Genomic DNA, 19,748 nt, shown 5'->3' on the forward strand with positions numbered 1-19,748 from the left:
AAGATTATTCACTGATAAAACAGAATACATGAACGTGTGTAAAAATAATCCAAATGATTGAAGCAATGCCAAGTTATGTATGGTGCAGATATGAATTGCAATGGTGTAGAAAAAAGTTGCATAATTGTGCACGCAGCCAATTTAAGCATGGCCGCTCTCTGGCTGCTGGTGTAATTTACTGTGTCGCGTTCTGCAGGGGGAGCAGAATTATTGCCAGCAACATGCCAGTGGGGTTATTAAAGTAATCCCAAAAGAATCCGATTACAACTGGAGTTATGCAAGCCAATGAAGAAGAGGAAGTCTCTGATCAAACTTTTATTCAGCTACCCATCCCAACCCCATTTTGACACGGGTTGGTTGGGCCAATCTCATTCAGCTGAGTCGTCATAAAAAATAGATTTACCTTCCTGCCCATACTAAGTATAGGGACTGAAGCAAGGATGTTGCGGAGTTAAACAAATAAACAGACGGTGTTGACAAGATGAGGAAAGCAAAAAGCTGAAATAAAATAATGCATACCAAACCACACTCTTAATGGCTTACATATTTGGGGTAATGGCAATGTATTGGACGTCTGATTTTAAAATAGTGGGATAGAAAATAGTTGGACATCTTTTTTGGATGCAGAAGGACAACCATGGTTGTGGATTGTATTTTAAGTAGACTGTTAGGAATTTCCTTTTAGGCCAATGCCAATATTTGAAAGAAAATAAAGCCGATTTCCAAGAAAATACATACTGAATATCAGGGCTGCTCAATTCATTGAATATAACCATGATTATGATTTTGGCTGCAGATGATCTCGAAATTCATATAATCAAGGAAAAATGATTATTTGGTGTTTTCGTTCTGAGACGCGCATGCACAACTCCATCGCTACCTCTCCGCGAGTGTGGAGAGTGGAGATCCAGGCCGGCGGTTTTAGCAAGTGTGAAGATGGTAGAGGGTGAGGCTGAGCATCGTCACTTGGTTGACAAAAAAGGCAAAACCACTCCATTACTATGGGTTAAGGTTAAGCTCCTAGGTCAACAGGCTGGTGTTTCGGCAAAAAACCTTTAAGAACATACAAGTGGCCCTACCAGAATTTTAGTTTAATGTTATTCGTTTTTTTTTTTTTTGTGTTGGACATTTGACCAGGCTTTGCAGATTCAACCTTTGTTTTTTTCCCCTTTACTTTGTTGAATGTTGTGGCAGGGTTAGGCTCCATAATCGAGCAGCCCTATTGAATAAATTAACAAATTTGTTTGTAATTTGCAACTATTACATAATTAAAGACATAAAATTTGACTATTTTACAATACTGATTGAATCAGCAGAACAACTAATCTGTCACACCCTAAATATAAATGTTGCTGAACTTGAGTGTTGATCAATAAAGAATTAAATGAAGCTATTTCAATGTTAATACATTTCAAATATGATTTATTGAACAACATACTACATACATAACTGTAAAAAGGGATGGAGATTTTCAGCGATGAATACAAACTAAAAAAGATTTACATAAAACTGTCAATTTGGAGGCTTGTGCAATAGCAACAATTATTAAACTATGGACTTGAATGCATTGGTCACTGCATCATTTGGGATATCAAACTGAAATGGAAAATCGTAAACTTGGGTAAAGGAAAGGTTACATTCCAAAGGCAATAACTGCTTGTAGCGGTCACTGAAAATAGCCTTCACACGTCCGTGTGCTGCCTTGCTTAACTTGTCATGTTTGCTTTTAACACACATCTCTGCATGCATGTACAGTATACTTATAGCCAACAATAAGCCAAGACTGTTCAAAATTAATTATTAATCCTTTTTCTTTTCCCTACAAAACATATTTACCTTCTTCCACTGCTCCACTGAATGCCTGATAGGATTACGACTGGGTGCATGTGACTGGATAGGTTCGGCTCAACAAGCTCAAAAAAAGAAATTCACACAAGCGAGCTTAGCTTTGGAACGGAAACCTCGTCCTTTCTCTGGTATTTAATTTCAATTTCAAAATCAATTACACATAACCGATCTTTTTAGGGAATATTGAATCAAAATAAGCTTACATTTATCTTAATAACTATAATGACCTACTGTATTATTTATTTAAGTGGAAAAACTAAGCATAAGCATCCGGATTAAAAAAAAAAAAAAAAAAAGTCAGGCAGAGCACTCTAAAGATGCGTTCACACCGCAGGTCTTTATGCTCAATTCGGATTTTTGGGTGAAGTCCGATTTTGTATAAACATTCACATCCCATATTAAGTGTGATCCCAGTCAGTCTGGTGTGTGAACTAGGTTGAATTTGAGAACCAAAAAAAGATCTGCACCTATTAGAGCTCTTGCAGTCAATTTTAGTAGACAGCCATGAAATAATAACATGCTCTCTTGTAGGAGTGCATGATTCACATTAGGCAAACAGTCTAACACCGGATAAAGTCATTTAAAAGAACCGACGTCTCAACACCTGTTCAGTGTTGATATGAAATTGAAATGTTTTCTGGGTTCCTTAAATCCAGACAATCTGTTCAAATCATTAAACCCCAGATTACACTATTTGTCTAATTCTGATTCTTAATCTAAAGACATATTGAAGTTCCCACTGATTTATAAACTCAAGTCTTATACTGTAATCTAAACAGTGACATACATAGGCTGGTCATGGGAATGACTGACTTGAAAGCTGTATTGCGCTCAAAAAAAAAAAAAAAAGGGAATGAACTTTGTGTTGTGGAACAGGAAGTGGTTCATTTGATCTCTCTTTGGACCTCTCCTGCCCTCAGTATATGTAGTGTAAACATAAAAGTTTGAAATAATAACATTTTTATTGTAAATGGCTACCTTGTGCATCTGCACAAATAGCAGATTATCAAACAATATACTTCATAAAAGGAAATTGTTAATGACATCACTATATTGGGAGAAAGCAAAGCTAATTTTAGGTAATTACGTGCTTCCTGGTTACTGAATCTAAAGATAAACGACTTATGGCCGTAGCGCTCAGGGGTATCAGGCGAAACAGAGCGACTATCTATTAAGCCACATCCGAAAGCACCACTGCAGTGGAGGATGACACACCCATGCCTAACATTTAGATAAAAGACTAACAAAATGCACGCCCTTCATCAGTTACAGTTTTGCAAAGTTTGCACACTGGAGGGGGTAATTCATGTTGAAATCCAGTTAACGTGTATTGTACCCTTTCCATTTCCCATAACTATTAGAGGATTGTATTGGTAAGGGAATAGTTTCGCCAATAACAGTTTAAATTTAAATCTGGATCAGTTTGGAAAGGTATTGGTGGTGTCGAACATCATCAGTACCCCGTGCGAAATATCAACCGATTTAACACCATCTTGTGTTTGTTTGACGAAACATACTGCAGTATAACTTAACACACAGTCAGCACATCAGGCTTTTTAAAACAGAATATCTGGCAGAGGTTTTGCAACCTCAAACTGCTTCAAGGGTCTTTGGTCGAATGCCCTTACTTATGCTGTCTCGTCTTATGATGGAGACAAATAATCGCTCAGATAACCATCTAAAAATTCTGACTGATCAAAGACTAAAAATGATCCAATTACCATATTTGATTGACATTCCAGTGAAATCAGCAGATACTCTTTCAATCAATTTACAATTGTACTTTGGAGCACATCCATAAGGCTTTAAATGAAGTAAGCCCTGATTGAGCAAGCAATGACTGATATCATGCATCAACTGATAATTCATGATGACACACCAGATTCACGGTTAGTTTGTCAAAGCTGAAGCAAAAGGGAAGGCAAAACCTCTCGGATCAATTGTTGAAGATCAATATGTCTGCAAGTTACAGTGGACGCCCCACGTACTCACGGTTCGACATCTTTATCAAGAACGTTATTGGGGGACGCAGAAAACTAGAAGGAAGAATTAAAACTAGATGGATGGGCATGAACTGTTTTTTTCCCTTGTTTAACTCATTGGACAACTTTTGGATGAATGTCCTAATTTCGAATCCAAGTTACTTTACAGTGAGTGGATAATCTAAATTGACCATTGCTGTGAATGTCAGCGTGAATGGTTGTTCGTTTCTATGTTCCTTGCGATTGACTCTTGACCCAGTCAGGTGTGTAAACCGGCCGCTAGTACGGGGTGGGCTTCACCTTGTCTGCAACTCAACTGAGAATAAACTGGATAGGCATGCAATACAATTCATGAGCGGCATTGCGTATTTAAAAAACATTTGCATTTTTTCTGGGTGGTAATTTTTTATGCATTTTAAATGAAAACATGAGAATAAAAGGCAAAATAGCCTATATTAATAATTAACGTGTTTTGTCAAAATCTGGATCAATTGGTGAAACGTTTACATTAACTAGCTAAATGGGTTGCTACGCGAAAGACCTAAAACTATTGAGCTTGTTTATTTATTTAACTTTTTACATGCGTGTTTGAGAAATCAAATCCAACTTTAAAGTCACGATTGTGTTGTGTATACCGTACCTCAGCCTCATTGAGCACATGGGGTTCTGAATGCTATGTGTACAAGGACTGTACTGAGACCAGCTTTGACTGTTGCATGCAAGTCCTTAAATCACACTCCTAATCCTCATAGCATTAACACCACACACTGTAGATGACCAATGCACGATTAAGCCCATAAACTTGTCAGCAGTTGTTGTGACACAATAGCCTGCACTTCCATAGTGCATTATAAAGTGCGAGAAGCAACCCGGGAATAAGAATGTTAGTTGTAAGCAACGGTCAAATAATAATGATGAACCAAGCCAGGTCCTATGATCCTATTTTCTTAAATCCGGTCCATTTTTCAAAATAAAAACTTGTTCTCAGACTCAGGTAAATAAAACGGTAATTCATCCATTCATTTTTTTCTACCGCTTGTCCTAACGGGGGGGCGCGGGTATGCTGGAGCCTGACACCCTGAACCAGTTGCCAGCCAATCGCAGGACACACAGAGACGAACAACCATTCGCATTCACACTCATACTTAATCCACAGCGCATTATAGGGCGCATGCATGCCATGATTTACGGTAAACAAAAATATGAAACGGAAGCAAGACAGTTTGGTTGTACTTCATTCTACTCCTCATATTATTGTTAATTGTTATTCATACGCAAATCCATCAAATTCCTCTTCTTCTGTATACGAGTTAAACAGTTTGACAAGTTCGCCATTAAACATGCCCAATTGTTCAATTTAAAACACAGGACCTTTGACATCGAAGAGGTAGCCTAACTCTGAGGCGCTACGGTTTATGTAGTCCAGGGGTGTCAAACTCATTTTTGTCGCGGGCCACATCGTAGTCCTAGTTCCCTTCGGATGGCCATTATGAATGTCAACGGCTACACAACAAACCGATGAACAACTGGTTTTGAATTCTGAGACTAGTAAAACTGCTCAAGTATTTTAAAAAGATCAATGGTAATAAATATTACTCGCAGTATCTCTATTTTTTTTTTTAAAGTGAAGACAATTTGTAATTTTAGTATTGACACATGAAGCCGATGCACAATTTGTCTTGGCGGGCCACACTAAAACAATTTCTTAAACAAAACATGAGGAATGTTTTTTATTCTTTCATGATCTATCTTGTTTTCATTTGTTTACTATGCCCAACAGAGGCATTTTAAAAAGTAGCGTTGAGATCTAAGAATTTTTTTCTCAGCGTCCGGTTCTCATGAAAAGATTATCCGACACACTGGAGCTCAACTTGGCCTTTCTCATCTGACAGCAGCTCATGTTGTCAGCCAGCAACACTTAGCTCCCTGGTGTATTTTTGTCGCCTGATGTCTCTCCCCCAAAACTGATACGTGCAGCGTCGCCCCCATATAAGTCAATCACTCATTCAAGGGACTAACAGCGTGAGCCATAGTGGCTTGTTTTCGTGGCCCCACACACTGAATGACAGAAAGATAAATGAGAAATGACTCAGAGGAAATATGATATTCACATCTTTGGTGTCGACTGCAACAGCGCGCTAATAAAAACATAATTTTTAATTCCTGACACTACTCTCATATTATCCGGATGTTGTCATTGCTTTGTAATACAACACAGGCAGAGAAACCCATATAGTGTACAAAGAGGTATGGAACTCCAACTGATACTGTGGACAGAATATATAATAATAATAATAATAATAAATTTTATTTGTATAGCACCTTTCATACAAGAAATGCAGCTCAAAGCCCTTTACAACAATGAAAGAAAAATATGAAAACATAAAAACAAAACATTAATGTATGCATACACAATTAATAAAGTGAGTTTAAAATAGGAGCACGCTTTAATAAAATAAAGAATAGATCATTAAGAAAAGGTAAAAAATAAAATAAAGATAAAATTAGGCTTAAAATGAAATTTACAAAACGTAATTAGTGCATAAACACCTCCCCAATACATACACTTGCAAACAACTTTTGAAAAGTAGAACCATTTTCTTATTACAGCTTAACCAATAGGATATTTGGAATAGTACAATTTAAATGCATGACATTCATAGTTCATTCAGAATCATTAATTACAGTGGAATGTCATTTTACAACAGTGCTGACACGAGACGCGTCGATGTTAGAGACGGTGAACAATGAGCTAGCGCAGTAAACTCAGAACACTGTGGATCACTTGATGGCACAAGGTACAAAGTCAGTTACAGCCGTACTCTGTTTTTCATCCGATTGTTTTATATTAACGGCCTAGTGTTTTTCACGCAAATGTTTTCTGTAATTGGATAGATGATTGATAGACTTTAATACGTTCCATGTTCCAATTGTGGCACACATTTGGGTTTATGTTGCTGCTTCAATGGAGAAGTCAAAATAAATATTTTCAATATGTTCTATGCAGCCCAACTTGTTGAAAGACAGCATTCTGATTAATATTACAGTATTATTAAAACTGCATTCTGATGAATATCAATATATAAAAATTTGTTTTAAAAGCATTAAAACTACCGTTTTTTTCCATGTATAATGTGCCCCCATGTATAATACGCACCCCTAAAAATGGCATGTTGATGCTGGAAAAAAGCCTGTACCCATGTATAATACGCACCCAAATTTTGACTCCTACTTAAGTCCGTGAATATAAAATTACTTCAGAAAAAAAGAGCATCTTTGGGAACAACCGGATGTTATTCTGCCGGTCAGTATCACTGCGCATGCGCTAGCATACTCAATAGCGAAGAAATGTTTCGGATTTGTGTAGGGTACATTGTGACAGCAAACGAGCAGGTGATCTAGCAAGCGTCTGATACGAGAGCATTGTGTTCGTATGGAGTGTGTTTGAAGTGAACAGCAGAGAAGAAAGTGCATCTGTAATGGCGTCCTCCGTATGATATCCGGATAAAAAAATAAAAAAATAAAAAATAAAAAAATTGTACCCATGTATAATGCGCACCCCAGATTTTAGGACAATAAATTAGTTAAATTTTGCGCATTATACATGGAAAAAAACGGTAATTTACTTGTAATTTTATTGTTTTAGACTAAAAGCTTGTGTCTTTTTCTATTTTATCTGTGATTCCAATCTGAATATACCAAATCCCTAGTTTTTTTTTTTTTTTTAAAGCACGTATATGGTGCATATATGAATTCTGCCATTTGACAGCAGAAAAAAAAAAAAAAAGAAGAAATCAATCGTGTCACTTGAACATTAAGTGGTGGCGTTTCAACATGAAGAGGTTAAGTTAACTTTTGACACGGGGAAATATGAGCAGCAACAAGCCTGAAGGAATTGAACATCTCAAATGGCTGCAGCACTTGTGAAAATAATTTCATTTGGCAGATATGTAATGGGATACTTGCGCCAAAAGGAAATTCATCTCATATTTTCAGGACTTCTCAACGTTTTTTTTATTTCCATTTCTGATCCGTTTTGAATCGAAGCTAATAAAAAATAGAAGTAGAACCATAATAATCATTGCAACGTCATTTTGCTGAATCAAGTCCATGAACATTCCACCTTAGCTCATGGCCTGCTTTAATTCACCTGCTGTGCCTCTTCAAGGGAGAAATAGCGTAAATAAAGCTGCAGCGGGTTTAAAAAAAATCAATCATGTTAACCAGGTTGGTTAGAAAATATGAAATTGACTAGGGGAATTGCAACCAGGTGCGAAATTCAAAGTAACATTCGTGATGGGCATTAAGTCGTGCGCACATTTGCAGAGGGGCTTTCTGACAGCTACTTACCGGGGAGCTCATGTCAGCAAATCGGCGACCTGTCGCAGGCTTCCGTCTTTATTCAACGTTGTCTCCCAAATAGTTTCCTCCAAGTAATGGCACAAATTGGCTTGAATGCCGACACGCGACTACGGTAGTTGAACCTGATCGCTGTTCACATGACGACCGCCGGAGTGTGACAGCTACTTCATAAAGTCTTTTTTTCCCCCTAGTAAATCACACGCTTCCGTCTTGCCCTTCAACATAAGAGGCAGACAACCTAACAACATACTGCTTTATCGGCATTTATAAAGGACGCTTATTATTTTTGTACAGACCAATTAATAAAGTAAAAAAATCCAATCCATTATTCCTTTATTCCTTTATTTATTTATTTATTTATTTATTTTTTTATTTATTTATTTATTTATTTATTTATTTATTTATTTATTTATTTATTTATTTATTTATTTATTTATTTATTTATTTATTTATTTATTTATTTATTTACTTATTTATTTGGGCCATCCTAACTGATACTTCAAACTAGGTATGGATGGATGGATGGATGGATGGATGGATGGATGGATGGATGGATGGATGGATGGATGGATGGATGGATGGATGGATGGATGGATGGATGGATACCTCAGTGCATTTGGGGTAATGGAGTGCTCAGTAATACGGTATAAAGTGCAGATAAAGAAAAATACAATTTCATCCATGGAACGTCATGTGTGGTCCTCTTCTGCCCTCAGGTGGTAGTGGCAGCTCCGCAATATTTGCATTTATAAATGGGAATGTAGAATAAATATCACAAGGCACTGACACGATACAATACAGGAAATTGTATATTAATATTAATTGTAGCAAAATAGACATAGATCTATTTTTTAGGATGAAGAAAGTCCATGAAGTAAGGACAGAGGCAAAGTTGGAATCCAGCTTTTGTTTTCCCCTTGTAACTCAAATTGTGACGCCGATTGTCTAGTGACTCGCGCAGGAGTTGTTCTATAAACTATGACGAGATCATCGAGCCTTTAAGTCAAAGAATGACCCAATGGCATTACGAGGGGTTCTGAAGAAATCGTATAACACCACCAACGTATGTTCCGCTCCGGCGTAAAATGTTTACTTTCAACCATCTTGACATTGCGCAAGTCTTCAAGCAGAGGTGCTTGGGACTTGAAAAGGCACTGCAAGCGAGGAGGTTCCAAAAACAACAATGTATTTACAGAGCAATGTTTCAACCCAACAAGGTATGTTATATTTTAAGATGTTTTATGTTAACGTAGAGTATAAATGATTATTGTTTTCATACATGCATAAATTGCCCATCTTCTACATGTAACAATTTATCTGTGGGGGGAAAAAACTAAAACTGCAAACTTCTGTTTCTATGCAGCAATGGATATATTTGCACACTATATGCATACAAGGGCTGAAACAAAAATCTTAAATGCACATCTAGGTCCAGTGACTCCAACCACAGACAAAGGAACAGGATGCTGAATTGCTTGCTTATTCAACTATGGATTCGTTTTATCCCATGTCGGCACAAAACACTCATTCTCACTGACACTTTAATTGTGTTCTCTTCTGAGTTCTCCACCCCGCCCTCATTGCTCATTTGTTGCGCCAAATTATAATCGAACTGGTCAATTTGTCAGATGTCAAGCTTTTTCTTAAGATGAAACAAGGGGAAAATAATTTTACGAAAGTGAACTATAGACTGCACTGCACATTTTCATAAAAAAGAGCCAAATGTTTCAGCAGTGCTTCCATGCATGATGATATAATCTGGTTTGTCCATATGAATCCAGATTATTTTGTTTACAGCATCCTAAATATGAACCTTTTCTGATAAACATCTAGATCTGTCCAACTTCAATAAGTAAGGTTCACCAAAAGTCAAGCAAATCTGCTGGAAAAAAGATGTCACCACCATCAAATCATCCTCCTCAAATTACTGAAATTGGATTAATATGTCAAAAGATCAGATACCCACAAAAACATGTGTATCAACAAGGACACCCCAAACCTGTTCACGTAAGTTTTAATGGCGTCTTGCAAATGTATTTCTGTTTGTAAATTTGTCAAGTTTTGGAAATGTTTTCAGTTTCTCTTTCTATTCAGGCGTACAAAACAACCATCAAGAACAAAATCTTCACTTTCAATTTGCCGAGTATGACATATGAAAGTAAGGGCTTCAGGGACCGGCCTTTGTATTATTGCTACATGCATTGTTTATAGTCTGATGACAAATACGTGAAATGTAATCTCTTAATATGTCCACAGGTATTCTTCGAGATAACAGACGATTCTTGACACCGTACGAGCAGATTGAAATTAAAGAATACAGAAAAGTCTGGTACGTAGGAAAAAAGGACAGTAAAAATCGGACACAAACCACAACTGAGGAGGTCAAGTCATTTGATGATGAACAGGGATTTTACAAATCAGTAAGTGCAGAACGACCACTGGTTTTATTTTTTTTCTATTTTTAAAGAAGTGTATTGCTGCCACTCAAGGAAAAAAAAAATCAATGTCATGTCATCATGAAATTTCATGTTTTAGCGAAATATTTGTTTCGTTTCTACCGTCTAACCCAACCTGCTAAGGTAGAAGGCCACCTCACATCGAATCGTGGATCTCGTCGATCTTGCTTCACAACCAATTTGTCCTTGCTTCCGTCGCATAGTGCTGGCTCATGTAGGGTTCAGTTGAAATTTTAATAAATCAGGCGTGTGGTCTTTGACTTGTTCCATGTGAACAGTGCCTTAAGACACCTTCTGTTGTGGTTTGGCGCTCTGTAAATAAATTGAATTCTACCACGACATACTGTATTTTTTCTTTTGCATTGCCAAAACAGCTACATTCGAGTGACCACCCTCCTCATCCTCTAATCACATGAACTCTTAATAAAAGCGTTTTCTGGATATTTCTACTGTGTATCGTGAAACTCTGCATGACACATTACTAATATATTCACATTCATTGATCAATGATTTTTTTTCCATCAACAGAGGATTGGCGACCACCTGGCTTACCGCTTTGAAATATTGAGGGTGATTGGATCAGGATTTGCTGGAAAAGTCCTCAAGTGTAAGGACCACAAGACAACAATGCTGGTTGCAGTCAAGGTTTTTCGAAACACAACCGAGTAAGATGTCACCTAACCAATGTGTATAACAGAAATCGTGCCAAGTTTCCCAGTTCACAAATTTCAACCCCAACAATCTCTGCGTGATGTCCGATCAGTCATTTCTCCCTCTAAACTCCCAATACTGTATTACAGTGAAATAAACAGTTAAAATCGACACAGCTCCTTTTGGCCAAGGGGGGTGACTGCTCGCTCAGATTTGCTGTCAGTCAAATCCTCCTGTGACCACTCATCCTCAGACATAGCCTCGTCAATATTTTGAAGAAGATGTAATGCCTCTACTTTATTTGTATGTCGTTTATTTTTATAGACCACAATGACCCTTTTCTCAATCCATACCAGCACTCGGCTGGTTGCTGTGGAAATCTGGTGGGCGATGTCCGAGCGATGCAAAAGATATACATTGAAATGAATAGAGTGGATTGACTGGCGGTTGAAGGAACAATGACGTAAATATTTTTTTATACTCTTTAATCCACCTCCTTTTAACGCCCCATGAGCCTTTGCGTGAATTTGGTGCGCATCAAAAATCTGCGAGTTCACCTTCTCTGACAGCGACAGACTTAACAATGTGGGAATGCTGGTTGTTGCATCATATAAGAAAAAAAATCCCGCTTTCTGCTAATATAAGAGTAGGAGGATGAGGGGAAAAAAGGCCAGCGACAAGGTATGGAAATCGTAACAAACTCCTTTGCTTCAGACGTGAGGCAATCTGAAAAGCCTCACTAATGAAGTTGGTTGTGTTTTGTCAAAAGAGTTTGAACAGAGTCTTATTTAGCTTAAAACACGTGGGAGCCAGCCAAACCTACTACAGTACTCACCAGGGATGCAACTGAGGGGTATGCAGACACATAACACATAACGTCCGCCCTTATATATGATATAATTGTCCCTCTGTCCTTGTCCGTCATGGAAAAAGGCTGTGGCCATTGTCAGTCCAAAAATAAAGCCATAGTCCAAGAGGTGAGAAAGTCAATCTGATTAAAATGTTTAAAATAATAACACATAACACACACACATATACATATATACATGGCTGACAAAGAGCTTTACAAAGCTTCACATTCATATTTTTGCAAACTATGAAACGGAAAGACGTTGGTTACGTAGCACATAATAAACATTTAAACCTCATTAGCTGGCAAGTTTGCTATTTACATCCACTTGATTTACGAGAACTCACTGCCGGGTTAACATTCATTATTTATTCTTTTTTTGCGTTGTGAAAATTTAATTTGATGTTGACATAGTAAGACACTGCTGTGACACAAAAAGATCACCGGATGGTAATATATTACAAGATTTGGTTGACTTTAACTGAAAAGAGTCAATTGTGTTTCTGGAAATGTTATCTCATAAACAGGATGATAGAAAAATCACGTCAGTCTCCTTTCTCCACCTGCATGAAAAAAGAACCTTCTTTTTTTGTTTTCAACATTCACATTCGCTCTAAACGTACGGATAACACATGCAAGACAAAGTAGAAACGGAAACCCCTAGCTTTGATTACTAAAGGTAGAAACTATTTTCTCAAGAATATATTCATACATTTTTTAATACAATGAAATTACAGCCAGTGTATGATACATATTCAGACAGGAAATATCAAAAGGCCAGGAACCTTGTTAATGTGAACAATAAAAATAATACATCAAAGTTTAAGAACCCTGGTTGCTAAAGAAAATAATTCTGGACATGCTTTTGCTTGTAGGGGTCATGGGTTTGCGGAGGCAGAACTAAAAGTTTTAAAGACCCTGCAAAAGTTAGACAAGAGCAACAAAGCCAATCTAGTTCACATGAAGGAGTACTTTTACTTCCGCAGCCATCTGTGCATCACATTTGACCTCTTTGAGTAAGTTGACAACCCTTTTTGTTTCTTTCTGTAGTAGGACTAGAACTTCTGATTCATGCAGTAAGAGTAAGCATTCAATTATATTTATTTTCAGAAAGGACCTCTTTAAAGCCTTAATGCAGAGCAAGATGCGACGACTCCATGATGGGGACATTAGAAAATATGCCACCGATGTGCTTAAGTGTCTTCAAGTACTCAAAGGCATGAAGATTGTTCATGGTGATCTGAAACCGGTAAGGTACCCTTAGGACAACCATATGTACAAGTCTTGAAAGAAGGTAACATATTTTTGTGAATTGTGAAAAATGTAATTTTGGAAAACTACACGCGTTAGGTGCAAATGCTTCAAAGCCAAAACAACAGTGAGTGATTCTAGATTTTAGGTGGCAGTTCATTTGTTAATTAAAAATTGTAATTCACTCTTTGGGCTATGGTTGATATTGTTAAACTTCTATACTATGTTTTCTCTTTGCAGGAAAACATTCTATTAGACAAGGAAAACAATGCTGCAGTGAGCGATTTTGGAGGCTGCATTTTTTTGAAAGACAATGGCAAGTGCATCTTTTTCAACTAAATGTCACAGGTGAACATTTAGTGTCCCTGAAAAGTAAAGCACACAGTAGAAAACAGTGGAGGTAGAGTTGAAAATTGTGAGAGTTAAAAAAAAATGAACAAGACGTCAAATCAACCAATCACGTCTCCTGTGACATTTGTAAGCGATGTCGTAATTAGTTATCTGACTAGTGACAAAATGAAGTTTTAAAGAGGAAGTCAATCCCAAATGTTTCTTTAGAATATATGTTGTTTGTGCCCCCACTGCTCGGCATTCTGGTTAATACTGCGTTCGTGGAATATGAGTTAAGCAACAAAATGGAGAAAAACAAGTGGATTTTGCTTGTTTAATTCTTATTCCAGTAATTCAACATTAATCACATTTAACACATCTAGGTATAAAAGCTGTAGGATAATTCTGAACTTTTGGCTCATATTCTTTTGATTTGAAACACAAATATCTTTAGTTTACAACAAAAACAAAGGAACTGACCTTGCCTTTCCAGTTCTTTTGGAGGAGACTTTGTGTGTGTCTATGCGACTGTGTGTGCGTTGTTAACACAATAGTGCACACGGGGAAAATAACAGTACCAGGACAGAAAATCCCATTATACTTGACAACTAAATTAAATTAAACACCACAAACAATGCTTATGTGTCTTTTCTATATGATCTACCACAGACAGACCGACCATTTACACTCTGCCGTACATGTCTCCAGAGCTGCTTCTCGGCAAAATTTCTACCCCAGCGACCGACATGTGGAGCCTAGGCTGTATGTTGGCTGAACTCGACAGAGGCTACGCTCTCTTTAGTGGCCATACCAAAGCAGATATGTTCTACTCTATCACAAGAGTAAGACTGACAATTGCACGCCTCACTAGTTGTGAATAACTAAGCAAGGCATTGAATATCATTTCAGGTGCTTGGCCTCCCACCAATGGAAATGCAGATGGAAGCAAATGAAAAAAAATTCCGCATGGGTAAGTAAAAAAAATGTTTCTTCATGATGATGGCAATTTTCTCCCTCAAGTTTCTTTGCTATTTTGTTTTCTTTTTTTCAAAGGGTGGGAGCTTTTAATGTGAAAATAATGGGGGATCGTATTGAGAAAAAGTATTTAAAGTTTTATACTTAATTAAAATACTTTATTTAAAATACCACATTAAAGTAAAATAAGTTATAATACTTGAACGGTCTCTGAATTTTTCTTCTGGGGTTTTCATTCTCGTTCTCAATCATGCATTTTTCAAATAGGACACTTTGGGCCAATGTCCACTGGTCTGCAGCAAACTAAGACAACTCGTAAATAGAACATAACTGTAGCAATTTGCTGATTATATTAATACTATTTCAATAAATTAATACATTTTCAAATGATTGAATGTCTGAGTTTTTAAAACATTTCTACAGATAGTGTAGTAGATAAAGTGCTTTAAAAGTCATGTGCAAATCCTAGTCGTATCAGAATATATGTATCGGGCGGAATCCTCATACCTCCAAAATCATCACTTTTAAGAGAGCCCAAAAATGCCAGGTTTGTAAATATCACCAAGCAGTGCACGCTGGGATGGGCTCCAGCACACCAACAACACCTGTAGGTCTGTATATTTTTGAAAAATGAATATCAGCAAGCCATTTTCTACATTTTAGCTTGGTCAATAATTTGTAAAAATAATACCTACGTACGTGTCTTGACTGACCAAAAATAAAAAATTAACTGTGATTTAAAGATTTTGGCCCAACTCCAGCATTCAATATAGCTGTTGAGTAAGAACATATAATAGTGCATGGAACATTTATCTTTTTTTATGACTTAGTAGCACATTTGTTCACAACATTTAGTGCCAAATTAGCCCCAACATTACCATCACTTTTTTTTTTTTTAAACACAGGTGGTCCGGACGTTGAATCCACCAAACAACAAAAATCACTGACCATGAGGATAAGGTCAAGCAATCCAAAGTTTCTGGATTTCATTTCAACCTGCTTAGAGTAAGAGAACATACAATGACAGTCGGTATTTGTAGTATCATCAATCAATATATGAATGTACATTGAGTGCATGTATATTGTTTGTCAGATATGATACAAAGAAGCGTCTCACTCCAGAACAAGCTTTGCGTCATCCATGGATCCTAAACGCAGATGTGTCCAAACCAATGAAGACGGCAATTAAAACGAGTGAGTCAACACTAATACTGTATGCTTCAACTCGATATGAAAACATTAACGTATTCACATTAATTACTGTTTCAGAACACTTTAGTACAGACTGAAATATCTCATTAACCATAGGGGTTCCATGGCATTGTATTGTTTGGTGTTATTTTGAGTTGCAAGAAAAACTAGGTGAAGTCTTTGGAATTATCTAGATGTCATAAATTCCATGATTTGGTCACAAGATATGATCTGATCATCATCCATGCCACAAACACAGACATATAATTATGTATATTCAGGTTTTAGTGAACACATGTTTGTACATTGTCATAGTGAAGGCTGGAAAAGATTGTAAACCATTGGGTTAATGCTTGAGCCTCCTTTTGCAGCAATAACCTTGAAGTTTAAGATCAGACTCAGTGATTTGGGGATTGTTCCTCACAAATTGTTTCAGTGAGGCAATATTCCTGAGAGTTCTGGTTTGAAACATATACGGAAACAAGCTACTATATAACATTTGAAAAGACTAATATTTCCCTTTTTTGTCCACCTCCACAGGTGTCAAAGCAGCCAAAACCAGCTTGCTGAAGAGAGACAAAATTGCACCACCACTGTTACAGCCATTGGTACCACATAAACAGTAACTCCTGAACTCTTGTACACTGGGGTGCATGTATATATAAAAACTACATGCATATATAAAATTGTAGAGATAGGGAGGAAATAACAACAGGAGGCCTAAGCATCCATAACTAGTTTGCAAAGGCATGACTCAAAACTCCCAAGGCTCTACAGACCTGCATAAGGTTTCCCTGAACTGAGTAAGAGAATGCTCAGTGCCCGAAAAATGGATACTAGAGAGCATGGCATCATGCGGGCACACAGGCAGCTCATCCTCAACAACAATCCAACAACAGGAAGCCAGCCATTGCACCTTTCACTTTCAAGTGGAGCATGTACTGAGTGCACACTTCATTTGCAGTATTGTACCATGCCTTTCTACCTCCTAAGTATTCACCAAATGATGGTGTGTACTGACACCTAGAGTCATTTGGGTTAACTTGCTCAAGAATATTTTAATAAATGAGACCGGTCCCAAGCCATGCCACCCTATGCACCCTGAAGACACAGATGTAGTAATGAGTCGCTTGGGGCAAGGAGTGAAAATCCAGTGACAAGAACAAGTTAAGCTTTGACATGAATGTGCAACAGTCAATGGTATTGTCACTGGAATTAATGTAAGCTGCTGGTATCAGGATGACGCTCCACTAAAGGTTTTCTCAACAGTTAAGCATCAGGAAGAATTGAGAGTGTCTCACAACACAAGACAAAATAAGGAGCAGCCACATCTACAGTTTTAACTGCATTGCGAGTGTTCCTGTTGGAATTTTCTTTGGAGGTGATTGATTGGTCATCCCTATTTTGAATGTTTTACTTTTGGGTGAGTTTTTTTTTTTGTAATGATTAGGTTCCCTGAGAGGCTGAGAAGGACAGGGCCCTCACGTTTTTGTCAAGTTTAATGTAAATTTAGAAAGCAAATGGACAAATAAAATGTTGGTTATTTTTTCACATCTGGCACTATTCCAATGTCTCTTCCCCATATGCACATTCTTCTAGTTGCTACTTTCCACAAGAAGATAAAGTATAAAATATTTAATATTTAAAATAATGTAAGTAAATATTTTTATCTAATGCGAATTTACATTTTTCAAAGGTCTGTCGGGTACTAGTCAAGTAAATTCTATTTATGTAGCCCCAATTCACAGCAGAGCCCAAGGCAATATAACATTAGGAAGAGGTCTAGTGACAGGGACAGGCAGAGAGAAAATTATTTGGTGAGTGATGAGAAAACAATGCCAAGCGATAATTATTGCTATCCATTAGATGAACTTGTTCACCATGAAATTGATTAATAAATGCTTTTCAAATGGGATATACTAATTTATGTTGGACATTAGAGGTCCTATTTGTGTAGACAGGCGCTTGATTTAAAAACAGGCACATCTTTTTCGTGCTGAGCTAGGTGTAGTTTACCGTGCGGAGCTGTCTTTATTGTCTGTGAGTTGACAGACTCTATCTATCTATCTATCTATCTATCTATCTATCTATCTATCTATCTATCTATCTATCTATCTATCTATCTATCTATCTATCTATCTATCTATCTATCTATCTATCTATCTATCTATCTATCTATCTATCTATCTATCTATCTATCTATCTATCTATCTATCTATCTATCTATCTATCTATCTATCTATCTATCTATCTATCTATCTATCTATCTATCTATCTATCTATCTATCTATCTATCTACACAATGTTAATCCCTCTCTCAGGAAAGTTCACAGTGTGTGGTGAGTGGTAAATGAAAATATATGTAGTAACTAAAAAACATACATTACCGTCTCCCTGATGCAACAATGGTCACGATTGTCATCCAGCTTCTCCAGAACTTGCTGATTACAGACCTTATGATTTTATCTGGTAGCATAAAACATTCCTGAAACCGGCCCTCAAAGAAAAGAATTTGAGGTCAGCGGCTGAACAAGATAAATGTAATAAATGAAGTGACTCCTGACACTGGGAAAAGTCAGTGTGCCTTATAAATGTGAAGATGAATTGTGTTTGTACACGTGGATGTGGTCATCTAGTGAAAACAGGAATGAAGTGCTCTCGTAATGACGCTACCAAAACCCTATCCACAAACCTACACAGCTGATATGTATTCAGACCTTGTCGAGACTGCATCAAGACACCTCTCTCACTCTCTCCCTCTGTACCACCTCGTTTTTCCCTGCATCATCTTTTTGGGATCTCTGCCATCCTTTAGGAACGCAAGAGTAAACCCCAATCACCTACCTACATTGTAAAGGATAAGGCAAGTAAACTTCATTTATCGTTTTATCCCATCATTTTCACGAGTTAACATTTAAACATGATTGCCAATTACAATATCCCATTATGAAAAGTGTTTTGTGGAAACTAACATCGCTGATGAAAAAGATAAACAGCAAATCTAAGTCTCTAAGGGCTGGGCAGGATCAATGCAGGATTTTCCCTCAATGATGTCTGAACATTGTATAATTTAAATCAATGTACTCTGTGAACCACAATTCTGGTGGTGAAGCAAACAGCGCAGTGAACAAGATGTCGGTAAATCCACTCAAAGCAAGCTTTTCGCTCCTACATTAGCTGATTAGCATTCACTTGGCTTATTTGTCACTTGGGAGTTTCTTGGCAGATTTATTTTAGAGACAGCAATGACTGTGCAGGTATTCATGATGCCACTTTTCATTATCAAAACCAAGTAATACATTTCTATAATCATCTAGGTATTAAAAAGTGATTGATTAGATTATCAATGGAGGATTTTGAGTCATGATCAGGTATTTCATGGAAGTTAATGCTCTCATATGTTATTTGTTGACCTCATGAAATTGATATACCCCATTTGTAATTTCACTTCAGACTTTGGGGCCATTAAAGGTGTTTTTTTTTTTTTTTTTGCCCGTGCCAAAGATTTCTGCAAGTCTGTAGACTTGAATCAATGAATGACAATGAATCAGCTTTACAAGACAGCAACTCATACAACAAGCAAAAGCGGTGGTTAACTTTTCTTTGAATATCAAGGTTTTTAGAGATATTATATTTGTGACTATTTCTAATTTTAGGTATTCTCACAGCTCTTAGGTTTATATTGGGCATTACTTTTTGAAAATGGAAACCTCCAAACTGGTGAGTGGGTTGAAGGCGTGACCGCTTCAACCAGCTCTTTCAATCGGACCACATTCATGTTCGCATACTTTTGTCACTCACACTGCAAATGTTTACATATCTAACAAAACCGTGAATGTGGCTTTTTTTTTT

At 37.1% G+C, this 19,748-nt stretch overlaps 2 protein-coding genes across 5 annotated transcripts in view; one reads left to right on the plus strand and one right to left on the minus strand.

Moving 5' to 3' along the window:
- mical2b (microtubule associated monooxygenase, calponin and LIM domain containing 2b) overlaps nt 1-8,377 on the minus strand; it is a 29,000-nt gene extending 20,623 nt beyond the window's left edge. For all 4 annotated transcript variants that reach the window (XR_009714895.1, XR_009714896.1, XM_061282591.1 and 1 more), the window contains exon 1: nt 8,181-8,377. The gene's annotated coding sequence lies outside the window, so the exon portion shown is untranslated. The remainder of the gene's footprint in view (nt 1-8,180) is intronic.
- Nucleotides 861-16,762, plus strand: LOC133156717 (dual specificity tyrosine-phosphorylation-regulated kinase 4-like). Its single transcript, XM_061282636.1, has 14 exons — nt 861-946; nt 9,235-9,409; nt 10,026-10,199; nt 10,287-10,350; nt 10,449-10,612; nt 11,177-11,313; nt 13,025-13,165; nt 13,260-13,398; nt 13,641-13,716; nt 14,400-14,572; nt 14,640-14,700; nt 15,611-15,710; nt 15,799-15,899; nt 16,437-16,762. Exons 1-14 carry the CDS (start codon nt 861-863, stop codon nt 16,520-16,522), a joined length of 1,677 nt encoding a protein of 558 aa, XP_061138620.1. The 3' UTR covers nt 16,523-16,762.
- The last annotated feature ends 2,986 nt before the right edge of the window (nt 16,763-19,748 follow it).

This window comes from Syngnathus typhle, linkage group LG7 (assembly GCF_033458585.1).
Source record: "Syngnathus typhle isolate RoL2023-S1 ecotype Sweden linkage group LG7, RoL_Styp_1.0, whole genome shotgun sequence".
Classification (NCBI taxonomy): domain Eukaryota; kingdom Metazoa; phylum Chordata; class Actinopteri; order Syngnathiformes; family Syngnathidae; genus Syngnathus; species Syngnathus typhle.